This window comes from Paralichthys olivaceus, chromosome 6 (genome assembly GCF_024713975.1).
Source record: "Paralichthys olivaceus isolate ysfri-2021 chromosome 6, ASM2471397v2, whole genome shotgun sequence".
Classification (NCBI taxonomy): Eukaryota; Metazoa; Chordata; class Actinopteri; order Pleuronectiformes; family Paralichthyidae; genus Paralichthys; species Paralichthys olivaceus.
Window position 1 is genome coordinate 22,797,494 of NC_091098.1, and position 19,818 is coordinate 22,817,311.

A 19,818-nucleotide genomic window follows, 5' to 3' on the forward strand; every position below is an offset into this window, starting at 1 on the left:
TGTTTCTCCTTTTTTTCTTCCATTCATTCTGCATATAGATATAGATACTGTCGACAACATATATGATTTCTCTGTAGTTTTTTTAAACTACAAAACATGGGTCAGGAGTGTTTTAAAAACATAATAAGATGCAATTTTTAGCTTTACCTCGGGTGTAAAGTCATTTAAATTGTGTTATTAGTCATACAGCTCACTGATATTTATGACTCCAGACTTTAAAATGAAATTAGGTGGCAACTTTTACTCCAATTTAGGAAAATAACATTTCAGAATGAGCAAATGCTACAGAGAGAGCACAAAACTTTACCACAAATTAGTAGTTTGTTGCATAATCTCATATAGTGAACTGAAAGCACATCAGGATTCTGTTACACTATTGATGTCAACTCAAAACATCTGAGTCCATGTACAGCGTTGGCTCGTTTTTATTCCTCATGACAAAAGCGGTTAACAGGTCAATGAAAGGTCCACTTGCATACACATAAAAAGTTGAGGACCACCAGATGTGTTATGCGGAGTGAGCAAATTTACACAGAACGCAGACCACATAAATACAGTTAAAATATTATACAACAATGGTACTTAAATTATACAGCCATGTGCACGGAGTGAATTAAATAGATCAAAAGAATCATTTTACAACCTTCAAAGTAATATGACATTTTGTAAAAGGATTTTCACTTTTTAGCACAAGTTCATAAACAGTTCAGTCCAAGAACTGGTTTAAAACCATAAAGTTTTGTTTTTCGTGTTATGTGCTTACTTTTCAGATTTGTATGCAGTAACCTATCTCACAGAATTACGTCTTTACAATAAATAGTGGCGACTATTAATTCAAGGTAAATCTGCTGTCAAATTATTCATTAGTCAACACTAATGAGTTCATACAAGGCATGCAAGCTAAAAAGTGAAAATATTTTACCAAAATGACATCGTTTTCTTCAGTGCTAAAACTGCTCAGTTTCCTCAGAAGCAGAGAAATCATAACTTCAAACTACAGTGTTGAAATGTACCTTCTTTCTTAGAAAATGTCATTTAGTCCAAAAACAGACAAGATCAAAACCAAGGCACTAAAAATAATATTTAAAAAAAAAAAATAGATCAGCAGGATGTGGCCTCTTTTACTTCAAACCACAGGAAAAATTAATGCCAACTTTTTCCTCATTTGTTAAACATCCATTTCTAAATGTGGTCATGATTGATCTAATCAATTTGAATATAAAAAACTGAACTCAACAGGTGGTGTTATAGTGCCAATGTTGACGTATGAAATGCTGTCATCAAACTACAGTATAAGCGGTACAAATGAATATGTGAATAGTTCCATGTTAAGTTTTATTAATTTGCTTTCTCATCTTGCTTTGAAATATTATAATTTCTATTATTTATTTATTGTTGTGAAATATATTGGGCTGCTCGATGTAAAGTATTGTATAAATGCTTATGAACAATTATGTGACATTATTATTTAAGTTCTATAAGCAGCCGGCTAACATGATTAGCATTACTAAGTGAAAACGATGGGTGGTGTAGCCCCAGGAGAAGAAACTAGCTTGCTGTGGGTAACAGCGTTTCTTTAAAACATGCTTACTTTGGTAGCACACGAGCGTAGGGATGTTAAGTAATGAAACACAAAACGTGACGATCGCTGGAGTGACAAAAAAGCAGAAGCAGAATGGGAACTGTAATGACTTGCAATCGAGAGAAATGAACGTGGCCCAACAGGCGAGTTGATTTCTTGAGACAGTCTTTTAAACACCCACAGAGGGGTGCATTCCCAGCCCATAGGATGTTTGCATTTACGCCACTATGCACTCCCAGATGATTTCTGAAAGCTGATTATTGTGAGAGATGCTATATGGCTGCTGTAAAGGGCTGCAGTCAGCCACTATTAACTCAAAGTGAAACTAAGATTCAAAAGACTACCCTGATCCTCAAGAACAGCAGGAGCATACAGGCAGTGTCCTGACCTAGTCTGCATAGTTTGCAAAGTAAAATGCACGTTAAAGATCTCCCAAATCAAGTATCTGATTACTCTGTTTGACCTGAGGTGGTGAGCCTATGGCTGACCCATTTCAATCAATGAAATGTATGTTTACTGACCTTTAGTTAAAGGGTGTGGCTGAAGCTAAAGAGCCAGACATGTAAAATATCGGCATTTAACTGTACCACCAGCAAAAGGGAGAAACCTCGAGACTATGGCAAACTCTCTACTTTTAGGATAAAAATGATGTTAGTAAGGCTAAACTGCTCTATTAAAACCACTACCTGGGAGACCTTTCACAGATGATCTAAAGGCTTACAGACACTAAAAGACGCCAGACAGACCTGACCAGGATGCCAGACTAAAGGCAAGAGTGTAAAGACATACAACCAAAAAACAGATCATAGCCTTAAATCAAAGGCTGAGGACAGTAATACTGTACGTGAATAGTCTCATTCTGGAATAAATACTGTCAGTGGTTGACCACGACACACAGCCTTGAACAAGACCAGATGGAAGTTAGAAACCACTTCGGACAAGACACAGTCAATGACTTCACAGAGCAATGAGCAGCACGTGTCTCTTCATCCTTCTCCAGGCTGCATGCAGGCTTCTCCACTCCAAGCAGAGAAGACCAAGGGGGCCGGATGAGAGATTTATTTTTGAAACTTTTGTTTTTAACTCTTTTTTTGTTTTGTTTTGTTCTTTTTTTTTTTATCCAGGGTTCTGGAGGGCAGAGAAGGGAATGTAGCATCGAGTCTGGGATGAACAGGATGTCTTGAGTCAGGAAAGGAGGGAGGAGCCGGGGAGTCAACATGAAGACAGGTCCTTATGGAGAAGAGGGGGTTTGAAGTAATGGAAGGAGTGTTTCAGCGCTACAGAGACAGGGTGAGACAGAGACAAAAGAAAACATTTAGTTCAACCAAAAAAAAAAGAACTTTAAAAAGGTGAGGATAATTTATAAGGACCAACAGATCAATACAGATATTAAGGATCAGCAAATAAAGGCCACTGGTTTTAGAGAGATGAAAAACTTGATGGAAAAGCAAATGTTCCAAATATTAGTGAGTGCTTATTTGGTATTTTAAAACAAAACGATATAACATATTTAATATTGGTAATATAATCATATATATAGATAAAGTAGCTTAGTATAGATCATAATGTTTCTGTCTCTCACCGCCTGCGGGATGATTTAGAGTGTGAGCTTCGGGCCCTGCCAGACGCAGCCTGAGCTTTATTACCAGAGCCCTTACTAACATTAGTGTGTGATTCCTCCGCGGTTCTACTCATGGAAGTGGATGCTCTTTGTCTAGACTCTCTACAGATCCCTGTCATCCTGGTCCTACCAGGTGGATTTTGAGCAGAGAGAGATGTGGGGGTCAGGGCCCCTGAAGATTTAGCATTCATCTGAGAGGAAACCAAGTGTGACTGAGGCGTGTTACGACATGCAGCGGCTGCTTGTGCAGAATTAGACCTGTGAGCTGCGGGCTGTTTTCTTCTCACAGATATATCCAAATTTGGTATTAGATCAGGCTTTTGTTTATTTTCACTCCATGCTTCATATTTGTTAGGATACACACACAAAGCTTTGGAAGAGGTTAGATCACTGGATGAAGTGGACTTTAGCCTGCTGGACGAGGCAGCAGTAACGCGAGTTGTGATGAAGGTGTCCTGACGTGCAGGGGCTGAACCCCTACGGCCTGATGCAACCTTCTTTGAATCACTGACTTGTGTTTTGACCATTACTTCACTGTTCACTGATCTAGTGGAACGTTTACGTGTGAGGGAAAAGCCAGTATTCGACTCGGCATTGAAAAAATCACAGACACTACGACTTCTAATGAACGTGGCGTCTCGTGGCAGACCCTTGCCTCTATGTGGCTGGCTGCTTGCTGGGACGGGGTTGTCAGAACAAACAGAGAGAGGGGTTCTTACAGGGCTTGTGTGAAGACTTCGGGTTAGAGCTCGCAGGTGATGTGTGGCCATGGCAGGAACGCTGCTACCGAGAACCGGGCTAGCCCGTGGACTGCTCCTCAGTGTCGGCCGTGCAGGACTGCTTCGGGGGCTCCGAGGGGCCCTGCCTGACTTGGTGGCCAGTTCTTTGGCTCGGGAGCGGCGAGGGCTGCTGTTCAAGCTGTGGGGAGACAGAGGGGCCTCCAGATCCTCCAATCGCTGAGTAAGAGCCAGCTTCTGCTGGATGGCCATGCGCAGAAGAGAATTCAGTGTCTTCTTCTCATCCTCAGCCGCTGCCAGCTGCCTCTGCATCTCATCCAGCTGAGTGACATACTGGTCACACCTGAGAGATGCACACACAATGTAAAGATGCAACATGCACAAGCAGGGAGGAGCCCAGTAATGCACAAAGCCAGAGACACACAACACACATGCTTAAATTACTTTTAGTGGGGAAGGCACACATTAAAAACACCAGCTGTGACCAAACACTAGTACGGCAACTAAAGGTTATTTCTTCATGTCACAAATATTACAAAAACATTTAAAAGATGTCAAGGACAAAGTGATGTATTCACACTTGTTATATTTTCTGGATGACAAAATGTGTAAACATTTGAGAATCTGGTGCCAAACCTGATAAATAACTGTAGAAATAAATGTATGAACAATGAATCAATTTATGTTGATTGGTACTAATGACTCATTTGAGAGCTAGAACAAAGGGGGTGACAGATAAAGAGTTGAAAAATACTCCCTTGTAATTACATCCTGTAGAAATGCAGTTACTGCAGCTATCCACATGATGGCACCAGTAAACTTAACTATAAGCAGGGGATTTCAAAATGCTTTAGTCTTTAGCCTGTTGCAGCTGTAGTCCTTGACGTCTGTCTGTTATCCAATCCGTCTTAAGGATAATCAAATGCCAGCTCATAACTGTCTGGAGAGGGTCTACACAGGCTAATGCAGGATTCTCCGTCAGATAACAAACAAGAAAACCAACATTCCTGCTCAAAAACAAAACAATATTTACTTTACTTTGAAAAAACTTCTCTACAAACATGCTAACCGCTGCTCAGAAGAGGTTAGTGATTAGTGACCGTGAGTGAGGTATTAACCCTCAATAGCACCTTCTCACTCGATGTCATGTCCCACCCATCTCCCACCAACACTGGGCTCCTCCGTCCCAAAGGTGACCTGGCTTGATGCGACAAATCTGTCCTTGCCTCCTCCCCCATCGGCACAGGGCAAAGCATGTGGTTCGTAATCTTCATGTGAACCAGTGGATTGTCCACAGGCGTAATAAGCATGGTAAGCTTATTACATGCGTGGCAGCAAAAGCTGCACCACAACAAGAGCACCATTACTAAGCATGAAGAACACTGGCAGAGAGGCAGGGACCAGACGATCGGAGCTAATTGACATACTGTATTTCAGTTGAAAGAAAATTTTAATTGATCAAAAATCTCCTGTGTCACACCACAGGAAAAAAGAAATGCAAGTCCCTTTCTCTTTTATAACACTGCTGAACAGAACAGACATTAAAAAGGAAGTCTTACCGACTGGCAAACATGACTCGGAGTGAGGAGAAGGTGGCAGCGTCCTCCTTTAGGGCTTTGAGCTCATTCCGCAGCTTCATCATCGTCTCTGACACCATGCTCTTCTCTGTCTCATACTTAGTTTTCAGATTGGACAGGGCCAACTCTGCAGTCTACACGGACAGAAAATACCATTTTACATTAACCACAAGACAATATACCACCATCATTATATGACTCCATCAAGGTGGAGCGCACATTATCAGGAAGGATTTGTATAGATTAGAGCAAATATTTATATGATACCCATATTTTAATATGACATCATCTGACGGAGGAATTACTTTTGTAAATAACTAAGTAATAAAACAAGCTATGACCACCATCATTACTGTACCTACTTTCCTGTTCCCAGTGACCACAACATGTCAAGAGAAATCTTTAACAGACTTTGGAAGATCAATTAACAGTACAACAATGGTACTGTGAGTTGGACACATAGCTGAGACCTTGCTGAGGCCTGAGACCAGTTTGTCCTTCACAGTTTTCCTCTTTACATACCTGTGACTTTATAGAAAAGTCTCTTAAGACAATAAGTACATCACAGACACACACAGGGGGCCAACATAGTCCCAGAAACCAGACTGGAGAAGGTATGTGAGCATAGCAGTGCCAAACAGATTACCTTGTTTGTGTGTGCATGTGAGTAAAAGGGAGAGTGAAAGCTTAGGGAATGAAGCAGGTCATGCGGTGGACTGTACTCAAGGTGCAGAGCCATGTGAGCCCAAGGGACTGTCTAGACAAGGCACTGAAGAGACAGGTCAACCATACTGTTCATGTCAATACTATGCATAGATAATGCTGAAGAAAGACTTGCACTCACACATTATAAAATAATGATTATTCCAGCCACTTTCTTTCAGCAGGCATCAGAAGGGAGGTTGCATTTCACAATAAACAAGCTCCATTTACCAAATGACCAAGGCCACTCAGTAAAAAATAGACATGTGGGAAAGCTTGTTTTAGCGGGAATCCGAACATTGACCGTGGACATTTGAGGACAGTGTTTCAAGGATAAGTCCTTGACAGGTCCTTGACAGCAATAAACTCAAATGGAAAACTACTTAGACATAAAATATATTGAAGCAGACAGAATGCGAAGATTTTAGCCAAGCCAGTGTCTTACTGTGTCCTACCTGTTTGTTAGCCTTGAGGACAGTCCTGAGCGTAGCTATCTGTTCCCTCTTGGTGCTGAGAAGGGACTTGAGTTTTAGAACTTCCTCCAAGAGGCTCTCAGCATCCCGCTCTGACTCTCCACTGATGCTGAGCCCTGAGTAAGGCATCGCTCCCCTCTGACGACAGAGGTCAACCGCCACCTGAGGAAACAGAATTCATGAAATATGGTTAAATTAATCTTTTTTGCTTTGTTATATTTTCAGCAAAGGAAACATTTAGTTTTATACATTTCTCAGCAAAATAAAGGCTTATTAATAATATGCACATGAAATTCATCCTCAGAAATTACGATACAAGGGCATCTATATGTGTTTTAGGATGTGCCTCACAACATTAAAACCGGAATTTTCTGAAAGGATTTTCTGTAGTAAAGCCACAACTTTGACCGCTGATAATCCAATCCATTCACACACACACACACACACACAGTCTTACAGCAGGCAATGGATTTGTACAGACATGGCAGCTACTGAGCTAACAGTCTGAGCTGAGCATTAAGTTCAGTGAGAAATTTGAGCAGGAGGAAAAGCACCCAGAAGAAAATAGGTTTTTGATTATCAGGATACAAAAACTATAACTTTCCCAAACATCCAAGTAATGGTTCAGTAGCACTATAACAAAAGACTGTGACAAGCGGTACTGTCTTACCCGGAGGTGTTTGATCTGACAACGGATGACCGCTACCAAGTTGCGAACGTTAGAAGGGTCCCTGAAATCCAGGGTGGGCGACCCAGGGCAATTAGGAGATTCTGCACTGGCTCCTGCACTGTCCACCTCACCCATGAACTGCAATGCTGCAGCTTTGGAGATGAACATTTCATTGGGCCGAGGCTTCTTCTGGGCATTGTGCTGGGGGTAGACATTGTGTGCTCTTCTTGCACTACTTGCTGCGCCACTCGCTCTGGCACCATCACGGTAATAGTCCAGGGTGACTCGCTTGGGTGTCAGGTTGTTGCACACACAGATGTGGTGATAGAGGTTGGACAGCTCCTCAGAGAAGGCCAGCAGCTCTTCCTGGGCAACGCTTAAATGCCCTTCTGAATCTATCGCCACTTTCCGTGTGGCTCCAATCTCCTTCTCCAGCTCACTGATGCGCTCCTGGTCCTGTTTACTAGACTTGATGCATTGACGGATCTTGTCAGCCAGCTCCTGGGCCTCTGCCCTCCAGCGATCCTTCTCCTGCTTGTATCGCTGCTCTAGAGTGTTATAACGAGTACCTGCCTGAGACAGTTCATCTCGCACCTTCAGAAGCTCTTCGCTGGCTGAACGCATGCGTGCCTCCAGCACCTCCTTGCTCTTGGTGTCTACCTCGTAGTCAAAGACACCATTGCCACCTTCTCCAATCTCTGCGTCATCCTCTCCCCTGTCTTCTGCCTCCTGGTGGTGCTGCTGGCTGCTCTGCACAGCCTCCAGCTGTTGGGTGAGGGAGCCAACCTTGTCCTCTTGCTGACTGAGCGCCTGTCGGGACATTACCAGCTGCATCTGCAGCTCCTCCACTTTGCTGGACAGTGTGGACTTCTCTCGTTCAGCCTGAGTGTACGCAAGATTAAATTCTTGTGAGATATGAACATGCAGTATACAGTATAACATCTGACTATGAATTTTATTTGTCAATTAACTGAGTAATCATCTATTTCGGTTATAAATAAATAAATAATTCAGCATAATACTGAATTGTGAGCATTATACACAAAGACATTCTCTATCACAAAAATTTCTCCCCCAACCAACTCTACTCCATGCATTTTTAATGGATGACCCCATTCCACTTCACACTCCTAACATCTGGTTCATAGGGCTACCCAACCCCCGGTTTAAGTGCATCATGAATTATAGATTTCCTTCATACAGAGAGGGTTGACAGTTCAAGACCTCCTTAATTTTCCTAAGCACCCTTAACTTGTAAAGCACAACTGTATCAGGTGGGAGTTGACTTAATTATTTGGTGAAGTAGACTCTAGTAGATCTTTGTTGATATAGACAGGCCGACACATCCCACCACGGATGTGGTCGAGAGCAGGAAGCACTTGACATTTGAGTCAACAGTTTAGTCATGAACTAATCTGTAGGAACCTCACTGTGTACATTTTAAATAGTCTGGTTAGAGCAGGTATTTAGATCTACACATGAAGGTGGCAAACACTTTGATCAACAATGTGATCCTTGTTAATGAGTACATTGTGTACAGGCTATATACATAGTAGTAGATTACCATTATGCAGTAGCCATTTTGTGCCAATACATCACTGCCTGAGGCTCTTAAATTATTCTCTAACTACTACATAAAAATTATTTAAATCATATTAACATAAATATACATAGGCAGGTTGCCATGAGAAACTCAGACTAAAAGGGAAATAAAACCATTTTATCTTTTTTTTTTTTAAATCATATGTAAACTTTGCTTTTTCATTGTTTGATCATATAAATAAACATGTCATGTCACCTACCTGTAGGAGTTGCTGTTTCAGTTTCTGACTGTCTGAGAAGTGTAGCTCACTCAGTAGGTCCGACACCAGCCCAGAAGCTGGAGCACGCAGGAACACATCACTGGTGCGCGGAGTAGAGCAGCAATGGATGAGGCCATTACTTTTGGAGCCCCCCAAGTGAGGAGGGTGAGCAGAACTGGGAGCAGACCCAGGACCATTGTTATAGCCGCTGTCCTGGTCCTCTCCCCCGCCCTCTCCTACTCCCTCTCCCCCCTGGCCACGCTCCTGGCTGTCATCCAGCTGCTCCAAGTGGAGCTCCAGGTTCCCCACAGCATCAAAGGGGTGAAGGGTCAGGGAGGAGAGCTCTCGCCGCAGACTGTTCTTCTGCTCCCTCTCCTCCTTCAGGGCTTCCAGAGCCTCATCCAGCTGCATCTCTGCTATCTCCCTCAGCCTCCCTGCCTCCTCCAGCTGAGCTCGCAACTCATCCTGCTCCTCGTTCTTCTGGGTCAGCTCCAGCTTTATTGATTCGAACTCAACCTGAAAAGTGATTAAAAAAAAAAAAAAACGTGAAAGTGTTACAGCCACATACCTAGAGGCTTGCGTAGACAAATGGTAACAAGGGAAATTATAATTGGTGGTGATGATTTAATGATCAGTACCGATTATGATTCACATTGTTAATCATATGCACACTATAAAAAAACAGGTGAACAAAATATCCATGCTGGTCGAGTGCACAGCCCTACACAATAACACACAAATGCTAAATGTTACTGAATGTAAAGTCGACTCACAAGTTCTTAGTTCAGTTGGCTTTAACCTTGGGGCAATTATATAAAAATAAAAGTATAGATTTTTAAAATAAGATCAACATGTAACATTAAAACTATTGGAATATGACTGACAGTACTCAAGGCCATTTGGGCTTTTCATCTAAAACAAAACCTTTTATTATTTTCAACACCAGAGACTGTGATGTATATACATCATGTAGCAGGTCATGAACATATAAACAAGCATCTGCTATATCTTGATCTAGTCATGGACAATTTGTCTTGGCAAAGCTTCAGTATACACAGAAGGTCCTACTGCACTTGGCAGCGTTTGTCTCACACCCTCAGGACTCCAACCAATGACCAAACAGAGACAGCTTCACATTACTTTCATATAACCACACAAATACTTACCCTTGAGGAGCATTTTGAGCACAGAGTTGTTTATAATTCCCTGACTATAGAAATGTATCATAAATTCTGTCTTTTACGATTACCTTGAATTTGTTTAATTCCACAAATATCGAACCCACCTTTTATTCTAAGATTAAAGTTGCCTGTTAAAATTAATATAACCCATTAATAGTCATTGGAAACGTATCTGATCCCCATTAGTTACTGACTATTTCACTATTTCTCACGACAGACTGCCATCAGGTTATACATCTTTGTCACACAAAACTATTTCCTAAAGCAATCTCAACATCTCGCAATAATCTGAGATTCATAAAATGACTGATTGCCACAGTGCTACTTCCAACTATAAACATTTAGTTTCAGGAGCATATTGCCAAGGAACTGCTTGTGCATGCCAACTAGTTCTCAAGGGAGGCAGCCATACTGGGAATTAACTGAGAAATGGAAAAAGCATTCTCTTTAAACAATGGCCATTCTCAGTCTCCCATTTGTAACCTGGTTGTTAAGTTTTGTCAACAAACATATCAGAGTTTGCAGAGCATGCACGGCAGTCCCAGAAAGGTCATGACTCTATCAGTGACAACTGTTGTTGTGCACTACAACAATGGCCTGATAGAGTCTCAACAACCACCTGAATGTGCTTCACTAGCACTAAAGTATAAAACTAAAACAATCTTTGTAGATTAATGAAGAAACAACACTGCATGTTCATAGAATACTGAAACATTCCTAATTTCATTACATTTTTCTGGACAGCAACATTTTTTGAATATTAAACCCCCTCTTCCATTGACAGTTAAAGTTAGCAGGTAGAACTTAAATCTAATGAGTAATGCAAATCTAATAACTGACCTGGTTTTCTTTCAGCACAGACACCTGTTTTTGCAGAGATATGTTTTCTTCTTCAAGCTCGCCATTGTCCTGCAACTGGCGTAGCTCACGTACTTTATATTCCTTCATCTCATCCCTCAGATGGCCCTTCTCTGCCTCCAGACACTCACACTCCTGTAAAACATAATCCAACGTCAAATCAGTGAAAAACACCAGATGTTAACCACATTCTTACCAAATTCATGTCATGCACTGTTCATTACACAGTGGGAATGAGACCCCACAACCAGTGATTCAGGGGCTCACTCTGAAGTTGTCATGAAGTGATGGGACATGATAGAATAAAGTAAAATACCAACATACTGGTGAACATACAGAGTACATCATACCTTCTTTAACTGGGTGGAGACTACCCCCAATCTATCGATCTCTGCATGTGCATTGCCCAGAGCCAGGCGGGATTGCTTGAGCTCTGCTTGAACTTCCTCCATGCGGGTTGCCATGGCAGCCTCCTTACTGGCAGTCTCCTGCAGGAGATTTTCCTCCCGGCATTCTCCATCAGCAGCTGCACGCTTCTGGCTGCTCAAAGAATCCGCAAATGCCTTAACAAAAACAAAAAGGGTTTAGGGAAAGGGCAAAGTGTGTAGAGTCTGGCAGGCTACAGCATTTTACACACACTGGAACGTTCATGGTGCTTAAAGACAAAAGCAGATGTGCTACTCTTATCAAAACCATGAGTGACGGCATCTTTAACAAAGGACAGGAAATAGGATTTCCCTGACAACCATTAACTGTAATCCAACCAGTGAGGGAAAAGCTGTTAAGGTTCGGTAACAAGACACCGTAACAGCAGCTTCCACAAGCATTTTTAATCGAGCCAATGTGATCATGTGAGCCTTGTGCATTGTACTGGCACCGTAGTAACATGCATTTCTTCCCAGCTTTCCGTAATTAGCAACCGTGACACATTATGCACCAATGACTATTAAAGAAAAAAAACCTATCATATAAGGTGTTAAATGAAATAAACGTGCTAATAAACACGCTCAGCTGAACATCGTGGTTCATTTATATAATGATTATAATTTACAACACATGAGTCTGCTTTGTTAACCCCCAGCCAAAGTCTAGTAAGGTGAACAGCCAAGAAATTAGCCTTATGCAGATTATAAAAATAACTGAAATTCTGTACCACTATGTCCCGTCAGACCTAAAGAGCTTTGCTTGATAGTTGCAGTTATAAAACATTGGGATGCACCGATTTTTGTCACTTCTGTTTCAGATAAATGTCCAACTACCCATAAGCAGGGTTTTTTAGGTCTCCTAATTTAAATAGGTAGATGAAACAACTGCAAAATGGAATTTAATTTCATGGGTTTACCTTCTTACATAAACCAGTTTTAAAAATCCTGTCTGTTCCAACAATACCAAATACTTCCAAGGCTCGTCTGGTGTATTCCGAGACATTAACATCATACACAACGAGAGCACAGGGGAAGGGGCAGTTTAAAAAAGACAAGCACATTGTTTGTTTAAAAGATTAAGGAAATAAGAGGCATATGCCATAATTCATAATACATCTGTGAGAGGGCATGTATTTCATGATAATCTGAGATTTGACATATTGGTCTAATCTTTTTATCTTGGTGATCCTGTGCTAACCTAATTCAAACCTAAATACTCTGCAGTTAAGTATCAAAGTTAAAGGTGAACAGCAAAAAGGCAGCATGTTAAAAGATATCCTCATCACTTCAACAGCCTTTGCAACACTATACTATGACATCATAACTGTATAACAGCTGTTACGTTAACAGCAGATGAACAGTTGCCATAAAAAGAACTGAAGGGATGGGCAATCAAATTTATGTCATAACTCACTGGTAGATATATTAAATTAAATACCATTCATCTATTCCTTATGCAGATTTCAATAACCAGACTTTGCATTTGTGCCGACACAGAGTACGTATCTGATACCACTTCATTTAAATAAATAACTTGTATAACATACTTAAACAGTTGTATGCTACTAACTCTGTATGTATGTAAGTATTGCATAGGGTACACGTCGCTGTTTTACTTGTGGCACTTTCCGGCGTGATATATATATTACCAAACTGCTGACATTTTAGCCAGCTCTAGCTAATGCTACTTCAATGGAAACTTTTAATTTGCCCCTCTATGAACAGAACTTGCCAGTGGCGTAACAGCACGGCTTTTGTTTTGGAGCACTGAAGAAAAGGTGATTTCGGGGATGAGAAACTTCCAGTTTTATCTGGGGGAAACTACTATACTTTAAAGATGTGTTGTCACATCTGTACATAGATTTGCATACTCACAGATGCCTGACCTAACATTTCCGGCAGTGACGGAGGCATTTCCGATGCTGGTATCGTAACATGTCTGAATATAATATACTTCAAAATCTTAGATGAAAAAAAATCTAAACTGAATTTGTGCATGGTGTCCTGGGGTGTTCCTACCTCTCTGAGCTGCTGTAGCTCCCCTTTAAGGGCTTCGTGCTCCTCTTCCAGTTGCCTGTGTTTCGTCTTGAGAGCAGCACTTTCCTCCAGCACCACCAGGCCATAGCGGGCGGCCTGTAGCTTCTCCTCCGTGGCCTCCTGGAGCTCCAGAGACAGCCGCACCACCTCAGTCTTCAAGTCTCCGCTCCCCATCTCTGCCTCCTCTTCTAACTCCACTGCTGCTCCTGCTGGGTCTGCATCCGCCTCAAGCATCCTTGCACGGCCTCCCACTTAACTGCCAATGTTCTACTGGGACACCTGCCTCCTTCACTCGTCCACTCTCATTACTCCGAACTAGAGAAACAAAACACAAAGATGGTGGTTATGTAAACTTCTTAGAAAAAAGGCCAGGATGGCAAAGCGGTTTTGTATGAATCTTATTGTGAGACCAACTAAGCAAACTGCCTGAGGCAAGATTAATTCTGGGATTTGTTGTGTGGGAAAGCCCTTCTAATTATGCTAAAAAGACCAAATAGCAACAATGCAAATCCAAGCCACAAATTACCTAAATGATACAGTGTGCAAATTTATATTACCTGTAAACACCTGCTAGCCATGTTGCTTTTATTTGATATATTTAGTTACTGATTACTCTCTAGATTTATAGCATGTGATAAGGCGGCAGCATCGGAGCCTCTAAAAAACGAAACTGGCTGAACTTCTGGAATCAATAAAGTAAGCATACATTTATCTATCCATTGTTGTATTCTCTCCATTGTTGTATCTCTCCATTATTGTTTCTCTCCATTGTTGTATCTCTCTATCCATCAATCTGACGACAATGATGTTATTGTGAACAAACAGATAAAGACACAGCTTCACAGGCTACCCAGCAGTATATGAAGTACTTACAGTTGGATCCACATTTAAGTGGAGTAATATACACAGGAATACGTAAGTATTTATGATCCAATAATGTAATGTACACTGCTCTGGAATGGGCACATTCTGCACAATGAATTCGTTCACTATTGGTATTTTTACCTTTAACAAAGTCTGATGATCATACAATAGTTGTCTGAACTGTTATGCTGCTACTTTTACATCTGAATGCTTATTTCCCAGCTGGTTAAAACCCCTAATAACTTATAAGAAGCATATGACTGATGATTCCTCGCCCCACCACAGTTACCACGCTGTTGCTTTTCAGCATCAGCACCGTAACATCCATCAGTGAAGGCAGACAGTCTCTGCAGTGTGTCTGTGTCTTCCACAAACCGGCCGTGGGATTAATATTGATGAGTGTGACCACTCGTGTGGACTAGGTGGGGCAGAGCCGGGGCCACATCTCCTCACGTCCTCTCCTCTGACCGAACATGGAAACAACAGCAGCGGCAGCAGTCGCCGGTTGTCCCGGTGCCAAACGATGTGTCCCGTGCGCATCTGTCACCCTCCTCTCCCACCACCAACTCATTCATTAACATCAAATAATGGTGCATTAAAGGCTGAATCACACTTTAAAGAAAGCTACTGTCCACCTTAGCCCACCAGAGCAGGCTGCTGTCCCCGAAGGTGAAGCGCATAAGGACGGGGATAAGGATTCAAACGTGGCCCGAAATCGGCTAACGCGAGTAGCTTTAGCATCACCGCGACCGACACCACGGTGCCACTAAGCAACGTCGAGCTGAATACTGTGGGTAAATAGCTAGTTAGCTTTGCAATTAGCCACATTTAAACAGGCCTAGCGGTGAAGACGACATACGAGACCGGACACAGAGGGGACGTTCTCCGGTCGGATCCCGTCAGAGAAGCTAATTAGCTAACAGCTACATAGCCGGCGACTCACCGTCTGGTCGTGTCTCAAAGATGGTGCTCGAGCGGCCGCCATCAGGCGTTAATACCGCACATCCTCCGGGAGCTGTCAGGGGCGACGGCTGCTGATCACGCTGGTAGTCCGGGTGAGTGTCTGCCGAACAGCCGCTTCCTTTCCTCCCACCCACCGGTTCTTCTCGGGTTTCTCCGGGAGGTCGAGTGTCAAAAGCGCGCCGAAAGCCTGACGGCGCTTCTGCTCCCTCTAGCTCGGCTCCAGAGAAATGCAGCCGCAGCAAATGTGATCATATTCTGTTATTTACCGGGTGAAGCGTCTACTGTTGGTTAACACGTATAAAATAAACACTAATTTAACTAATAAAAAAATATATTATACCAACAAACGCTGAATAGGAGATAAAAAAAACGAGTGAACATTTCGACTTGTGCGCGTACATCCCTTGACTTCCGGTTTACTTCCGCACACACTTCTTGCACATCTCAGTGAAACCGCTGCAGATTTCCAAGATGAAGATCGTCACATGGAATATAAACGGGATCAGGACTTTCAGAGGAGGAATCAAACAGGCTCTGGATGCTCTGGACGCAGATATCGTCTGTGTTCAGGAGACTAAAGTCACAAGTAAGTGTTTCACCCCGAGCAGACGCAGCCGCCATGGCTCCACGCGTGTGTCTGTGATGGAAGTTTTAATAACACAGGTCCCTCCGCTCCACAGGAGACCTGCTGGATGAGAGGAGCGCCATCGTTGACGGCTACAACTCTTACTTCAGCTACAGTCGAGCACGCAGCGGATATTCAGGTTAATTACAGAGTCATAACAAGTGATTTTATGATAACGAGTCCTCACAGTTGTCCCAATGTTGACGTGTCTTACAGCAAACTTGCAGCGTTGGTTAAAAACAGTGGCGTGTTTTGGGATGTTATCCTCATTTTTGGACAAGTCGACATGAAAATCTTCTGTTAAAGGTCCAGTGTGTAAGATTTAGGAGAAAGGGAACTATTGGCAGAAATTTTATGTGGAATAATCCTCATGATGTTTTCACTAGTTCGTTTCATCTAAATTGTATGAATTGTAGTTTTCTTTACTCTAGAAAAGGCCTTTTACATTTACATCGAGGGGACCCTCTCTACGGAGGTCGCCATGTTTTTTACATTAGTCCAGACTGGACAAACTAAACACCTTTGGAGTTTGTATGACGATTTGGAAGGAGAGGGTGAGGTGAGGGGTGTTCAGCTGCAACATGCAATTTCAACACTAGATATCACGGAATTCTACACACTGTACCTTTAACTTACTTTATCAATCTCTATTTAAGTTCAGATAAAATAAGATAATCCTTCATTTGCAGCCTCAGTCCAAAATAGGAAACAGTAAGTAATAATAAGTAACATGCAATACTTAAGTGTAAGGAAATATCAAAAATATGAATGGAATAAAAAGTAATACATATACAGTGTAAAATAAATAAAAAAACCTGCACATACAGTATTGTATTACTCCATCATGCAAACTAACTCACCTCCCATGCATGATGTGCACAGGCGTTGCCACTTATTGTAAGGACAGTGCCACTCCCTTTGCTGCTGAGGAGGGTCTCACAGGTCTGCTGACCAGCCACGAAGGGGCTGTGGGATGCTACGGTGACCACGCTGAGTTTTCGACTGACGAGCTGCCGCTGTTGGACAATGAAGGACGAGCGATCATCACACAGCACAGGATCATGTATGGGAGATTCTATAGTGCCTCTACTGTCTTCTGTCACAGTTCCTATATTAGCTGTAGTTGTCTACGCTGTTTCTGTTGTAAGCCTTGTTTCCCCCCCCCCAGGTGTCAGGATAAAGTGCAAACTGTTACTCTCATCAACGTGTACTGTCCACGGGCTGATCCTGAAAAGCCAGAGCGAAAACAATTCAAACTGCAGTTCTACAAGCTGCTTCAGTGTCGGGCTGAAGCTATACTGAAAGATGGCAGGTGAGCGTATATGTATACGTTGATGTTTGAATTATATCAGCCATGATTACATCAGCCCAATGAAAAAAAACAGAAGTAGCACAGGACAGTTCCATAGATTACAATAATTTATTCTTAATGACAAATAGAATGGACAAGTTATCATAAAAATTGATTAATCTTTATCTATCATATTAAACAATGTACAAAAGGACCAAACAAAAGTTTTTTTTCTCTGTTGTTTACTTTTTCAGCCATGTGATTGTTGTAGGAGATGTAAATACATCTCACCGGCCGATAGACCACTGTGATCCCAGCGATATTGTAAGTATACGTTTGAATGATGGGGTTTTTTTTCATCATAATAAAAATAATTATTAATGTACTTTGTGTTTGTCTTCTCTTAGGAGGATTTTGGTGAGAATCCCGGCAGGAAATGGCTGAATGGTTTCCTGCAGAGTGGCAAACAAGAGGCAAACAGGAACGGGGAGGAACTCGATGAAGAATCGGAGGTTACTCCAACAGATCCCGCCCCCGGAGGAAAATTTGTGGATACGTTCCGCTATTTCCACCCAACTCGAACAAACGCCTTCACGTGCTGGTCCACGCTCACTGGAGCGAGGCAGACCAACTATGGAACCCGCATCGATTATATATTCGCTGATTGCCAGCTCGCCATGGAACAGTTTGTGACCGCGGACATCATGCCAGAGGTGGAGGGGTCAGACCACTGCCCTGTGTGGGGGCAACTGAGCTGCCCTCTCTTGCCCAACTCTAAGCCTCCTCCCCTCTGTACTCGCTACTTGCCAGAGTTTGCCGGCAAGCAGCAGAAACTCTCACGCTTCCTTGTTAAGGTTGATCCAAAGTCAGCTCGGTCTGAGCAGAGGGATGTTTTACCTGGATCTCAGGAGGAGGGGGAAAAGAGGGAGAATTTTAACCCATTGGGAGCAGGAAATGTCTCTGGTAAAAAAAGGGTATTAACATCAGATCCTGTTGTCCCAAGAGGGAAAAAGACAAAGACAGTTAAGACTAATTCAAAGCCACAAGGCAGCCTCTTTTCCTTTTTCAAACCTAAACCCACGAATGTTGTGCCCCCTGCTGAAGCCCCTTTGAGACAGTGTGAAAAACTTCTCAGCCTGGATAATACCTCAACACAAAACTCACAGAAAGACTCCACAACCAGAGAAAATGTCTCCTCAGTCACAGACAGAGTTCCTGAAGATACAGAGACAGTGACTAATCATTCCCGACAGACGTGCACCAGCAGCAGTGCAGAGAAATGTGACAAACAGGTGAAGACAAAACATTCAATCGCCCAGCCCACTGTGGGACACTCAGGAGCCAACAAAGGAGCATCATCTGTGTTTTGGAAGTCAGTTCTTCACGGACCACCTCCACCCCCCTCCTGCAAGGTCCATGGGGAACCCTGTGTGCTGCGTACTGTAAAGAAGGAGGGGCCAAACATGGGCAAACAGTTCTTTGTGTGTGCACGTCCTCAGGGCCATGCCTCCAACCAGGAGGCTAGATGTAATTTCTTTGCGTGGGTTGACAAGGGAAAGTGACATGTTTACTTCCTGGACCTAAGGGGAATTTTTCTGCCACAGCAGTAAAACCTCTAGTTCAAATAATTACTGAAAGATTATTACACGGATGTCTTGTCATCTCATAGATTTTAATTGTTGACTGTTTTTTAAATAATAAAAGAGAGTTGTTTTCTAGCACTTTGAGTTTGTATTTATTGATTCTCAGAGCTGAAACTATTTTATTATCGGTGCTAAGTTATACATTGAGCACCTGTTTGGTAGATTTGGGAGCAAGATTATGCAAAAACTACTAAAACGCTTGGGCTTGAGAGGAACCCATTGCACTTTGTTGTGGTTGTGGATTAATCCAGGTTTTTTCTTTTCACTTACTTTAAGATTGCAATAGAGGTCATTTTTTTAAATCATTTTTTATATTTTTCCAGAGAAAAATGCACAAATCCTTTTTTTCTTTCTCTACAATGAGAACTAGACAATTGGACAAAGGGTTTTTTTGGGCCTGGACAGTGTTTCGTTATCTACAATTAAAAATTGCATGTCTTAGAGTTTGAGGCTGTTGGTAGATATTAAACTTTTTCGGGCTTTAAAGGACTTCTAGATAAATCAGTTGACTGTGATTAATGAATCCAATTGTCATGTGCAGCTCTACTTGAGCTCATTGCATGATACTGCTCCACATTATATAGCTTGTGATTGTCCAAGACGATCTGCAGTGGGGATTGTGAAGTTTGACCACTAGATGGAGATGATAGTGAGCTGATGACACAAAGCTGAAGCACAGACCAAGTAACTTTCCACAGCATCACATTTTATTGACACAACCAGCTGCACAGCCACAGAATAACCACTGTGATGTAGGCCAGTTGGCA

The 19,818-nt window shown here is 42.3% G+C and overlaps 2 protein-coding genes across 2 annotated transcripts; one reads left to right on the forward strand and one right to left on the reverse strand.

The window, feature by feature from the left end:
* Nucleotides 1-407: 407 nt before the first annotated feature.
* LOC109635152 (protein bicaudal D homolog 2) lies at nucleotides 408-15,930 on the reverse strand. The gene is made up of 10 exons (XM_020096111.2): nucleotides 15,473-15,930; nucleotides 13,648-13,980; nucleotides 11,554-11,766; nucleotides 11,186-11,338; nucleotides 9,165-9,680; nucleotides 7,363-8,244; nucleotides 6,675-6,854; nucleotides 5,500-5,651; nucleotides 3,923-4,283; nucleotides 408-2,859 (listed from the first exon to the last, which is right to left on the reverse strand). The coding sequence occupies exons 2-10, from the start codon at nucleotides 13,897-13,899 to the stop codon at nucleotides 2,854-2,856; spliced, it is 2,715 nt and encodes a 904-aa protein (XP_019951670.1). The 5' UTR covers nucleotides 13,900-13,980; nucleotides 15,473-15,930; the 3' UTR covers nucleotides 408-2,853.
* On the forward strand, nucleotides 15,888-19,126 carry apex2 (APEX nuclease (apurinic/apyrimidinic endonuclease) 2). The gene is made up of 6 exons (XM_020096112.2): nucleotides 15,888-16,078; nucleotides 16,173-16,256; nucleotides 17,000-17,180; nucleotides 17,286-17,429; nucleotides 17,663-17,732; nucleotides 17,816-19,126. The coding sequence occupies exons 1-6, from the start codon at nucleotides 15,964-15,966 to the stop codon at nucleotides 18,968-18,970; spliced, it is 1,749 nt and encodes a 582-aa protein (XP_019951671.2). The 5' UTR covers nucleotides 15,888-15,963; the 3' UTR covers nucleotides 18,971-19,126.
* The last annotated feature ends 692 nt before the right edge of the window (nucleotides 19,127-19,818 follow it).

Excerpts from the sequence above, each read along its gene's own strand:
- LOC109635152 (XM_020096111.2), bottom strand. The coding sequence starts at position 13,899 with ATGCTTGAGGCGGATGCAGACCCAGCAGGAGCAGCAGTGGAGTTAGAA. Across the intron at positions 11,339-11,553 it reads TCTCCACCCAGTTAAAGAAG|GAGTGTGAGTGTCTGGAGGC; the intron begins GTATGATGTACT and ends TATGTTTTACAG. Across the intron at positions 5,652-6,674 it reads TCCTCAAGGCTAACAAACAG|ACTGCAGAGTTGGCCCTGTC; the intron begins GTAGGACACAGT and ends CTGTCCGTGTAG.
- apex2 (XM_020096112.2), top strand. The coding sequence starts at position 15,964 with ATGAAGATCGTCACATGGAATATAAACGGGATCAGGACTTTCAGAGGA. Across the intron at positions 17,430-17,662 it reads GCTATACTGAAAGATGGCAG|CCATGTGATTGTTGTAGGAG; the intron begins GTGAGCGTATAT and ends TTACTTTTTCAG. Across the intron at positions 17,733-17,815 it reads ACTGTGATCCCAGCGATATT|GAGGATTTTGGTGAGAATCC; the intron begins GTAAGTATACGT and ends GTCTTCTCTTAG.